The sequence below is a fragment of the Zosterops lateralis genome (assembly GCF_965231275.1).
Source record: "Zosterops lateralis genome assembly, chromosome: 4".
In the NCBI taxonomy this organism is placed as follows: domain Eukaryota; kingdom Metazoa; phylum Chordata; class Aves; order Passeriformes; family Zosteropidae; genus Zosterops; species Zosterops lateralis.
This window is the reverse complement of record NC_139765.1, coordinates 22,310,415-22,322,539: the sequence shown is the minus strand read 5'-3', so window position 1 is coordinate 22,322,539 and position 12,125 is coordinate 22,310,415. Positions and strand designations below refer to the sequence as shown.

Sequence of the window (12,125 nt, the reverse complement as noted above, 5' to 3'; positions counted from 1 at the left end):
TTTTTTTTTGCATTAGAGATGCTGTTGGTGGATATACACCTCTGTTTGATTCCCTCCTTGGCATCTAAATGGAATTTGTGAATTTTTCAGGTCAAAGAGAGAACAAGAAGTAACGGTTTTGAAGAAGACCCTTGAAGATGAGGCAAAGACTCACGAGGCTCAAATACAAGAGATGAGGCAGAAACATTCACAGGCTATTGAAGAGCTGGCAGAGCAGTTAGAACAAACCAAACGGGTATGTGGAACAAAAAACACAAGGCCAAAGCAATCAGCCTCCCTGAAATGACAGTGCAGAGGAGCACAAAGTGTTCATGATACTTATGCATGTGTTCTTCTTCCCTTGGTAGATAATTTTTCTCCATGAAACATATATAAAGCTGTTTTAAATAGTGAAATTTGGGGTTTTTTTCTCCTGTTAGGCATGTTATGCTACACAGCCATGACATTGTTACTGCTAGCACTTGTTAGCTTGTGCAACCTTTAATTTGGAAATCTCATAGTGCAGGACTTTTTTCTGCATTGCTGTCTTCTCCAATTGTTAGATTGTCTCCTGATAATCAGTGACAGGCTGATTCATCTTGGTTTTTTTCTGAGTAGGCAGTCTGAAACTTAACTGCTAAACATACAGCGTTTTGTTGCCTGTTCCTCTTCAGGTGAAAGCAAATCTTGAAAAAGCAAAACAAGCTCTGGAAAGTGAGAAGGTTGAGCTATCCAATGAGGTGAAGGCTCTTCTGCAGGGCAAAGGCGATGCTGAGCACAAGAGGAAAAAAGTGGATGCTCAGCTCCAGGAACTGCAGGTGAAATTTACAGAAGGCGAAAGAGTGAAGACTGAACTGACTGAGAGGGTTAACAAACTGCAGGTGAGTGGCATGGGTTTTCCCTAGCTTCAGACCAGGGCTCAAGAGAAAAGGTTGTAGGGTGGTGTCTCCCATGGCTAGTTCAAAAATTCTGTTCTTCCTGAGGATAATGTTCCTACAAACAGCAAATCCATCATTTGCTTCCCAAGTACTATGCAAACTCCTTAACTCATTGCCAGATCAGGATATTTGGATTGATGTTACTTATTTTGAGCAGCCCTGAGAAGGTGAAATAACCAGTTGCTGTTTGAATTCTATAAGGCTCAAGGAGTCAGTGTCTGTGCCCCCGAAGGCAGGCAGTGGTTTGCACAGCTCTGTGAGCACTCAGCTGCTGGAGCACCTGGACTGGCACACACAGACTGGTGGTTGTGTAACTCATGTAGAAGGCGGTGTCTGGAAGTTTTGTCACATGGTTGATAGCTCAAGGATGATGTGGGAATTTACAGGTTTCTCCTCCTTTCTTCAAAGGAGGAGCAAATCCTTTAGAGTGACACGAAACCTTGTCTTTGGCCTTCTCCTTTATGGAGGGTTATCAATAAAAGTTGAACATTGTCAACATATGCACAACCTTTTGAAGTGTGAAAATGTGATTTTGAGATTTTAGATATAATCTTGAAGCAGATAGTACAAAATAGAAGACAGTTTAATAAAAATTTTTACAATTGCTTTCCAGGCTAAAATCTCATATAAACCTTAACCCAAACCAACCAAAATCAGCAGGCCGTTGCAATAGAGATGATCTGAAATAACATTCTCTTTTCACCTTCTCATGTTTAATTCCTGGGACTGTAGAAATGATGTGTTTATTCCTTGAAAGATTATACACGTGCCCTCCTGTTGAGAAGTGTCTCCATTTTCAGTTTTAGGTCTCATAGGTGCTGAGCTCTTCCTGCCTTTGTTCAGTAACTGATACTCTGATCTCCTTCAGGTTGAATTGGACAATGTCACAGGTCTTCTGAACCAGTCTGACAGTAAATCAATCAAATTAGCAAAGGATTTCTCTGCTCTGGAATCACAGCTTCAGGATACACAGGTGAGAGCTTTGAAAACCAAGGCAACTGTGTGTCTGTTACGAATTGCTAAAGGGAGAAATGGATGCCATTGAGTACTGATTATACAACAATTCAAAGGATTGGGTCTGGATTTTCGTTGATTTTCCTTTTTTTGTTTGTTTGTTTGTTTGTTTTTGTTTGTTTGTTTGTTTTTGGTTTTTTGGGGTGGTTTTTTTGTTGCTGTTGTTGTTTGTTTTGTTTGTTGGTTTGGTTTTTTTGGTTTGGTTTGTTTTTGTTTTTTTTTTTTTTATTTTTGCACTAAGGGGTTTATACTGCATGATATTGAGAGCATTTTTACAGAAACAAGCTGGTTATCTTCCTTCTGCTTCCTCAGCAGTGGAACATATCTGACTTTCCCTGTCTTGGGCTTAGAAGTCCTGCTCTATCACCTTTACAGCTGAGAGCACTTTCATGCTTCAACTGACTGGAATGAAGTTCTTTGTTTGAGATCTTCAGAGTTAAATGTTTGACAGGGTTTCTCTGTGTGTGTGTGTGCACATGTGTGTGATTTCCAGTAAATTTGTCAAATTAAGCAGAAAGTTTTATTTCCCAGTCGATGTTGGGGAAGTGATAGAATGAAAAAATTTTGTATTTTTTCAGGAAATAAATCATCCTTAGTCTTACACTTCGGGAAAAACAAACATTTACAGTTTCCAGAATATGACTCATAAGGTCAAGCATGGAGTGCTAAGAAGGTTGGAAGGGAAAGGAAGAGCATATCAATAATAAGTAACCTTGAACAGTCACTGATGTTCTGTCTACTTAATACTCTTTAAAAAACAGACTCAAAGACAAGGCACAGTACAAAAAAATTGCACTACTTTGAAGATTGGTTAATCTTTACAGATCCTTCAGCTCAAGCACTGGCAGCATAAGTCAGTCAATGCTGTTGTGTCCTAAGCATTAGGAACAGTAATGCTGTAAGTAAATGACCAGCGCTGTACAGTTCTGCTGACACCAACATTGTTTTTACCATGCACAAGCACTTGGGCTTGATGTGTGCTCCTTTGATACTGGAATATGAGAGAAACATGTAACAGAGTACAGTCATGCTATTGTTGGAAAAAGTCTGAATGCTTTCAGTGCTGTTTGGGGGACTTGAGAAAGGACTGTGGAAAAGGTTGTGTGGTAAGTCCTTGAGAAAGGCCTGTGTGGCAAGGAGTATACTTTAATGATTAGAGTGTAGGAGAGAATAGGACCCTTCTGAATATTTTGTTTCTATACTGACTCACTGAAAGGCAGTTATTTAAATTGTGTCTTCAGTTGTCTTATCTGCGAAATTAGTTGCATGCTTAAACTCAACTTCAGAAGCACTCCTGGAGAGAGTGGGGGAGGATTGTGAGCCTTTCAATCCAACGAGTGGTACTGAATTCCACTGGGATGTTTGCTTTATAGGAGCTGCTGCAGGAGGAGACTCGCCTCAAACTGAGCCTCAGCACTAAGCTGAAGCAAATGGAGGATGAGAAGAATGCTTTCAAGGAACAACTGGAAGAAGAGGAGGAGGCAAAGAGAAACCTGGAGAAACAGATCTCTATGCTTCAGCAACAGGTAGAGTCTGCATCCTGTAAAGCAGCAACTTGAGAAGAAGGATAAGTACATGTCTGTCTTTAGAGAAGTAAGATTTAAATGCAGAATTGACTTCTGGTAGCACAGCCTTTCCTGGCAAGGGTGATTTTGCTGATTTGAGTGAGAGAAGAAATGAGGAGGTCTCTGATAATCATATGAACCATTCATAGATTTCCATCCAGGAATTCAGTCATACACTATCTGAACTGGGAGTAGTACCTTCAGAAACTAGCAGACTCTCTTACTGGGAAGTCCTAAACTTCTGGTGCTGGTAAACTGCACAGAACGTTTTCTGTGGCTTCATGTGCAATCCTGGTCCTTTAGGCAATAGATGCAAAGAAGAAAATGGATGATGGTCTGGGCTGCCTTGAGTCAGCAGAGGAAGCCAGGAAGAAGCTGCAGAAGGACTTGGAGGGCTTGAGCCAGCGATATGAAGAGAAGACAGCTGCATATGACAAGCTGGAAAAAACAAAGACTCGCCTGCAGCAAGAGCTAGATGACCTTGCTGTGGACTTGGATCATCAGCGGCAGATAGTCTCCAATCTAGAGAAGAAGCAGAAGAAGTTTGATCAGGTATGACTTCAGTCTGCTTTAAGAATACCTAAACAATACTGCTTGGAGAATGCATATTTATTTCTGAATTAAGGCAGAGCACGTAGAGTGGAGAAAAAAGCTTTAATAGGTGTAAATTAATTTTGTACTATGAATAGGAAGTTAAGCTGTTCCTTTTTCCAAAGGGATAACTTTTATATCAAAACCAAGATTGAGCTTGAAGTTGTTTGCAAATCATCTCAGAGAAGGTTGAAAATAATAGGCTGGAGGCCTAGGAAATCAGAGATTTGTTTACTTGGGGTCAGCACAGTTGTTAGAGGTGGGATGGCACGCTTCATTCTCTTAAGCTGCGTTTTCTTTATTCCTTCTATCCATGGAAGAACACTGTTAAGAACACTAATGAAAATATGCATATTTACCTATTTAGCAAATGATCAATAATTTCTCAGAATAATGATGCTGTGCTCTTCTAGCTGTTGGCAGAGGAGAAGACCATCTCTGCTAAGTATGCGGAGGAACGGGACCGCGCTGAGGCAGAGGCCCGTGAGAAGGAGACCAAGGCCCTGTCCCTGGCCAGAGCCCTGGAAGAAGCCATAGAGCAGAAGGCTGAGCTGGAACGAGTCAATAAGCAGTTTCGTGCAGAGATGGAAGATCTCATGAGCTCAAAGGATGATGTTGGCAAAAGTGTAAGTATTCAGTTAAAGTGTCTGGGCAGGAAATGTCACACAGTCGATACTGTTACTTTTGTATTGCAAAAAGCTGATGCCAGTGGTAACACAGAGGAAAGTTGTAGGGAATACTGGATACATTGTGAGTTTGCAAATGTTATGTTTGTATTACATCAGTAAGTGGTAAAGGTGAATTGGAAATGACCCAAATGAGGCAGTGGCAAAGCTGAAAATTACCTAGTATCCTTGTGACAGAAATGAAAATATGGTATGAATCTGATATGTAAAATACAGCAATTAACCAGGCAGTGGAAGACATTATCTCCCAATTTAAAATAAAAAAAAAAGTTACATTAATGAAGGAAAAGAATAAATTCAGAGGCTAAGAAGTATTTTCTTGAATTCAGTCAGAACCAGGGTAGTCCAGCTCTGATAAGTCTTCACTAAGTCAGGACTGGGCTGACAAATGCTTTTCCCTTTCTCCCCACCACCACACACACAAAACCAGAACTGATGGTAATTACCACTAGCAGTGATTCAGACTGGCAGCATGCCTCTGCCCTAATACAAGGGACAGGTGGAATGTTCTTGTATCTTGTCTGATGTGAGTGGCTGCTCTTAGCCTTTTTTCTGTTTGGGTAGATTAAATTGTCTGCACTCTTTCGGAAGCATCACATGCGGTACTGTCTTGTAGGTCCATGAGCTGGAGAAAGCTAAGCGAGCCTTGGAGCAGCAGGTGGAGGAGATGAAAACACAGCTGGAAGAGCTGGAGGATGAACTGCAGGCCACAGAGGATGCCAAACTGCGGCTAGAAGTGAATCAACAGGCTATGAAGGCACAGTTTGACCGGGACCTCCAAGGGCGTGATGAACAGAATGAAGAGAAGAAGAAACAGCTGATCAGACAAGTAAGAACTGCTCTGTAAATCCTCAAAGCATTCTGTACACAAAGGCACTTCTATCCAAAGATGGTCGGTCAGACAGTGCCAAGCCAAAGATTGTTGTTAATGTTAGTACTCCAGGCAATATTGCCAAGCTGTGAGAGACTTCCTCCTTTGTGGGTGAATGTTCCAATAGTCTTTGTCTATCACAGGAACCTGTGAGGCCTTATTAGTGAAGAATATCAGCCCCATCTCCCTGCCAGGGGGAATGAAGACAAGTCATATGCATGCACTTACTCAGCCTTTGAGAGGGGAATGCAAAAAGTGTGTGTGGCAAATGAAGGAGCTGAAATGCTGATGCCTCTGCTGCTCCACGCAGGTTCGGGAGATGGAGGCAGAACTGGAGGATGAACGAAAACAGCGCTCCATGGCTGTGGCTGCCAGGAAGAAGCTCGAGATGGACCTGAAGGATCTGGAAAGCCATATAGACACTGCTAACAAGAATCGTGAAGAAGCCATCAAGCAGCTGCGCAAACTGCAGGTGAAACATTGCAGCTGTTTCAGCTGTCAGGGCAGGCTTTTTACCCAGGGAAACAGCATGCAAGATTTCACCTTGCCAGAACAATTCATTAGTGTCAGAAGAGCAGCAGAATCTTGCAGCAGTTCACTGTGAAGATTTTTTTGGCATTTCAAGCATCCTTCTAATCCCAATCTGCCTGTTTAACTCCCTGGGAGACAAGCTGTAGGCAAAGTTCACTCTAGTGCTTGCTTCTAGTGCTGTATTTTTGGAAAGGATTACAGAGCCGCAAAGCTAGAGGACCTTAAATAACATTGAGGCCTACTCCTGCCCCAAGATGGCTCCGCTGTGCTTTTTAAATTCCTGCAAGCAGTTGTCTGACCTGTTCTTAGGAAAAACTAAATCCTCCCTAGACAGTTCATTCCATTGCTTCACTAGAAAGCTTCCTGTACCTTCCCTTCTCCTCTCCATTTATCTGACTTTTTTTTTTCTACAAATAAGCAATCCTGTTTGCTTTCATTGATATTTTTACATGTTACTTGTGAAATGCAAAAAGGATGATTCCTTTTATTTTTACAGCAACCTTTGTGGCTTCTGAAAAGTAATGAATCCCTTTTTCTGATTTCCATCCATGTTTCCCATAAGACAAACAAACCACATCTCTTAATATGAATGCTCTGAAATTCATCCCTTTCTGTTCTCCATTTTCAGGCACAAATGAAGGATTACATGCGGGAACTGGAGGACACACGTACTTCCAGAGAAGAGATCTTGGCTCAGGCCAAAGAAAATGAGAAGAAGCTGAAAAGTATGGAGGCAGAGATGATCCAATTGCAGGAGGTAATGGAATATGCATGAAAGTCAAGGGTTGGTTTGTTTTCTTCGGCGAAGAACTATATGCAGCAGTCTAAGCTGGAGTGTTTATTTCCTTTCTTTTGTACTTTTTGCTCAAATATGAGGTCCAGTTCAAAATGCAGAACTTGACCATTTCCTGACAGCAAAGGAGGCTGTGGGGTGGACAGGGAACAGACCACGTCATATAATTAGCTTTGGATTATGCTAGAGACCATACCAGCCATTATTACCAGTAACTCCTTTTTCCTATGCTGCATTAATTGGTAGCTTCCTATTGGATCACTGTCTGTCTTGTTTTCGTTCCAGGAACTTGCAGCTGCTGAGCGTGCCAAGCGCCAGGCCCAGCAAGAGAGGGATGAGCTGGCTGATGAAATTGCCAACAACAGTGGTAAAGGGTGAGTAATGCTCCCCTTTTAAGGGAGGAGGAGCTGCTGTGAGAAAACACTTCTCAGCCTGTTATTCTTATGTAGAGTGCAGAACACACTGTATTCTCTCTGATTTCTAAAGACTGAGCTAATTTTGTATACAAGTGATGAGTTTTCCCCAAGATATTGATGCTATCAGTGCTGCTTTAATGGTTTCATCACTCTGTGTCCTGTAGGGCCCTGGCCATGGAGGAGAAGAGGCGCCTGGAGGCACGGATAGCTCAGCTAGAGGAGGAGTTAGAAGAAGAACAGGGCAACACGGAGATAATCAATGACCGACTCAAGAAGGCAAATCTTCAGGTACCTGTTTAGGCTGTAGTGGTCCATGGGGGTTCTCTGGTGTCTGTGAATTGTCAAACTGTGCTCTGAGTAATGTCAGCAACTGCCTTGTGCACAGTGCAGGCCCTCAGAAGGCCACAGGTGTGAGCAAGATGAAACAGCTGAATATCACAGTACAGAAAATAGCAGCCAAAATTGATGTTAACTCACTGGCTTTGGCTGTTTAAAATTATTGGGTAGCTGGAACAATCTCCCCAGTTTATTTTAAACCAAACCAACCCCCTCCCAGTCCCTTTTTCCTGTATTAAGGGATATTGAGAAAGATGATGTGTGGCATGCTGCTCCAGCTTGACATGCTGAAGAGTGCCACAGTGTGTTTGGAAAATTATTTTTCTGCCAGTTCTATGCTGTTTCAAATGGACTGAACATATGAAATTTGTTAGGCTGCTATAGAAACCATGGTCTTGATATGCCTGTTGTGTGCCATACTTTATCTGCCCAACTTTTTTGAGAGTCAAGCATGTTGTTTTCTTACCACTCCAACATGGTAAGGAGCTGGGCTGATCGTTTTCCAAAGGGTCCATTCATTCTGATAGATGAGAGTGTAGTTCTCTACTTGGCTGACTATCAGCCAGAGCCCTGGCTTGGAAGCAGACAAGTTCTTGCCCTTTTACCTCTGAAAGTCAGTATTTTTAAGCTGCTGCTTTGTAGTGGAAGTAGACAGACAGCAAATAAAAAAAAAATAGTAAAACATTTATATTGGGTCAGACTGATAATTACTATGTTAAGTGCCAGACCATGACCTTAGACCCAGGGGACAGTGAATGTGATTGGCAAGTTTAGTTATCCCTAAGAGGATGTTGATAAACCTATTATTCAAGGAATTACTTTGAAAATCTGGGTAAACTAAGATACTTAGAGAACTGTCCTGCCTACAGACAGCTCCCTCTGCATCGGAGTTATTCCAAGTATTCAGCTCACCCTCAGAGTCCTTGTTCTTTTTAAGTCTGAGAAATAAATGAGCCTTTCAGGCAGGAGCACTGGCTGTGCTGAGGACTTATCTCTCTCTCCCTGCAGATTGATCAGATGAACGCAGACCTGAACGCCGAGCGCAGCAATGCGCAGAAGAACGAGAACGCTCGCCAGCAGATGGAGCGACAGAACAAGGAGCTCAAGCTCAAACTGCAGGAGATGGAGAGTGCTGTCAAGTCCAAGTACAAGGCTACCATCACAGCCCTGGAAGCAAAGATAGCACAGCTGGAAGAGCAGTTGGACATGGAGACAAAGTATGTACTAGGAGAAACTGTCTGCTTTACAATCTTCCACCCCTTCTGGCATTTTAAGCACTTCTTAAATCTGATTTGTCTGAGTGAGAGCTTCATCCTAGGTATACAGGGTACTACAGAAGTAAGATCTTGGCACACCTTCCTTGTTTTTCATAGTAGACACTTATAGCTTCTTCTGAATTTAACCACTCCTAAAACTGTTGCTGTGGTACACTTGTTGCTCCTCCTCTGTAGCTCTTGTCCGTGTGACATCAGCCTTCTGGTCATTTCTGGGGAACATTGCTTCCCATCCCTTTTTCTTCCTAATTTAAGGAGGACCTTTGCTATCTTCCTCACTTCTAACTTGCCCAGATCAGGTGATCTTGTTGGGGACAGTGGGAGATAAGCTGTTGTCTGAGCCCCCCTTTGTTTCTGTTCAGGGAGCGCCAGGCTGCCAGCAAGCAGGTGCGCCGTGCCGAGAAGAAGCTGAAGGACATCCTGCTACAGGTGGATGATGAGAGGCGTAATGCTGAGCAATTGAAAGATCAGGTGGGTACAGTGACCTGCAGTGTCTGTGAGTCTTCTGGGAGGCAGGTTTTCCCTTCTATGACCAAGGCATTCACCATTCTATGGATTTCACTTCTCCGTCACTGTAATAACTACAAGATGAAAGGGATGAAAATGTAATTCTTTTAAAGAAAAACTAGGACCTCTCAAGTCCTAGGCAATTCCCTTCAGAAAGGCAAGAGAGAGCTTTGGAAACTCTGCTTTTCCTACTCTAACTACTGTGCTGCAGCTCGGGGGAAATACTGAGTACTTATTATTTCTTGCCCCAACACGCTCAGGCGGACAAGGCAAACATGCGCTTGAAGCAGCTGAAGCGCCAGCTGGAGGAAGCAGAAGAGGAGGCCCAACGAGCCAATGCATCTCGTAGGAAGCTCCAACGGGAGCTTGAGGATGCCACTGAAACAGCGGATGCAATGAATAGAGAAGTCAGCTCCCTGAAGAGTAAACTCAGGTAGGGAGGAGCATTTTGTGCCACACCTTGTCAGCTAGTGCAGCATGGGCATTGTGTAGCTGCCCACAGCAAACAGCGGGCCAGGTGCTTCCTCACCTCCTCCCAGAGTCTGTCCTGCCTGTGAATTCTGTGGAACGTTACTGACCTGCCCTGTGTCTTTCCCTAGGCGTGGGGACCTGCCGTTTGTCATGACACGCCGGATGGTCAGGAAGGGAACAGGAGAGTGCTCTGACGAGGAAGTGGATGGCAAGGCAGATGCTGGTGATGCCAAAGCTACTGAATAAGCCCTCCCATTTGACCCAGGTTACACGTGAGGGAGCAACCCACCTACCCTCTCCTCTTCCATTGGACTTTTAGCAAACCCTCTCCCAAATTGGCTGGGGATCTGCAGAGCAAGCCCAGGTCTGTGTACCTGGAGCCATCGGGCATCTGTGTTCCTAGTTTTCTCCTCTTTGCAGTTTCCTAATCCTCTTTGTATTTAATGCCAAAGAGTCAGGGCTCTGAAATTCGACCAGCAGTTTGGCCACTGCAAAGGCCTGTAGAACTGTCTGTGCCATGTCTGCTGGTAAATCCTTACACAGTTTGGAGGGGTGGGGTTAGGGAAAGATTATTTTTGTTGTAAATCTCCTTTTGTCTTCAATTCTAGCTGCAGGGAAGCTTTGTCCTGTATTCTTTCCCCTCCCTCTTTGTTTGCTTTTGGCAATCATGTTCAGTGACCTCAGACTTCTGCCTCTTTTAATCTGCCCACCCATGTGATTTGAGAGCAGTTTCAGGAAAAACGGTGTGCTTTGGCCATGGCAATTTGCCCTTTCTTTTTTCATGTGTTTCCAGGGAGGGCTGAAGAGGGAAACTCCTCATCGGACCACTTACCTGGGGGACTTGCCAAAGTTGTCTTTGTTTGTTTGTTTGTTTTTCTTTCCACCCCCCCCCCCCCCCCCCCCCCCCAATTTTTTTCTTCTTTTTTTACTCCCTTCTTCTTTTTCCTGTCTGGACTGATCTTTGAAGTGCAATGATGTCCTGTTTGTGTCTCTGCCTCTGAGTGGTTTCATCTAAGGTAGTGTGGACCAGTAGTTAATGACAGGCTGGGCGAGCAGAGCAATGTCCTTGTGCTTGTCTGAGAATCTCTAGGGGACCAAATATATTTAATGGTAATAGACAGAATCTAGAGGAATTTAGTAGGGTGGTGGGCAGAGGGAAGGGATAAGGGGAGGGAAATTCCTCTTATTGACATGTCCAAGCCTCTTGCACCTGCTCTGTAACCAGGGGTTGGGATTAGTTATTGTGCACCATTGACTAAGAGTATATTAAAAATCCTTTAATCTGCACAGACATACGTAAGGCCTTTGTATTTCTTGTAATAAGCAATTAAGGAAAAAAAAAATAAAGGTCTTTATCACTGCCTTTCTCTTGGGACCATGGTTATATATAGATAATCTTTACTTTTCTACACCGTACACTGGTTGCTGGATTTACCTGTATTCTTAACCATATTGTATATGCTGCATTTAGACCTACTTTTGAGCAAAGTAAGATTTAAATATGAAGCACCATACTGTATGCCTGAAGCGCCCTAACACAGGAGCCTCCTGTCCCAATTGCTGTCACAGAAGAATTTAAATTTTTTTTATATAATAAAAGTGCCTTAGCATGTGCCTCAGCTGTGTGTCACCACTACAGTCAGTAATGGTTTACTGGTGCTCCACTGATGTTACCAATAAAGATTATCCATGTGCTGCAATTGTATGCGTGTGTTGCCCTTCCCTCGGTGTAGTGAAGACCCTGTGTAGCCACAGAAACTCTGCTTTTTGTTACATTTTTGCCAGAAATCGAGTAAGAAACTTGTGCCTATATTCTGGTCTTCCTGGCCCCTTGAAGTTCTACAAGTGCATTCTGGTCCTACAGCCAGGGCAGGAGAAGCTGGAGTGCAACACCAGCAGCTCCTAACTCCTTGTCCCTCTCATCCTGTGCTGGCAGAGATTTAGACCTTGCTGAGAAAGTCTTAGCTGGGAGCTGCAGCTGGGGCTGGGCTGGGCCCTGGGTAGCAGCGATGGGGGAGGAGGTGCTGGCGCTCACCATGAAGGGCCTGTGCTGCCAGCAGAGGCTGCTGCCACGACGACTCTGGCAAACAAGGGGTGGGGAGGATTACAGGAAACTCCTTCCCTGGAGAGCACATGTGGCTGCTGCTCCCAAA

The 12,125-nt window shown here is 43.7% G+C and overlaps 1 protein-coding gene across 1 annotated transcript in view; it reads left to right on the top strand.

Moving 5' to 3' along the window:
• The window catches only part of MYH9 (myosin heavy chain 9), a 69,506-nt gene extending 57,915 nt beyond the window's left edge, over positions 1 to 11,591 (top strand). Inside the window, exons 27-41 of the mRNA XM_083860512.1 lie at positions 91 to 235; positions 654 to 860; positions 1,786 to 1,890; positions 3,305 to 3,457; positions 3,800 to 4,048; positions 4,501 to 4,713; positions 5,390 to 5,602; positions 5,955 to 6,116; positions 6,804 to 6,932; positions 7,254 to 7,342; positions 7,549 to 7,672; positions 8,729 to 8,937; positions 9,357 to 9,465; positions 9,762 to 9,934; positions 10,101 to 11,591. Of these exons, the coding sequence (XP_083716638.1) occupies positions 91 to 235; positions 654 to 860; positions 1,786 to 1,890; positions 3,305 to 3,457; positions 3,800 to 4,048; positions 4,501 to 4,713; positions 5,390 to 5,602; positions 5,955 to 6,116; positions 6,804 to 6,932; positions 7,254 to 7,342; positions 7,549 to 7,672; positions 8,729 to 8,937; positions 9,357 to 9,465; positions 9,762 to 9,934; positions 10,101 to 10,218 (2,398 nt within the window). The 3' untranslated portion in view covers positions 10,219 to 11,591. The remainder of the gene's footprint in view (positions 1 to 90; positions 236 to 653; positions 861 to 1,785; positions 1,891 to 3,304; positions 3,458 to 3,799; positions 4,049 to 4,500; positions 4,714 to 5,389; positions 5,603 to 5,954; positions 6,117 to 6,803; positions 6,933 to 7,253; positions 7,343 to 7,548; positions 7,673 to 8,728; positions 8,938 to 9,356; positions 9,466 to 9,761; positions 9,935 to 10,100) is intronic.
• The last annotated feature ends 534 nt before the right edge of the window (positions 11,592 to 12,125 follow it).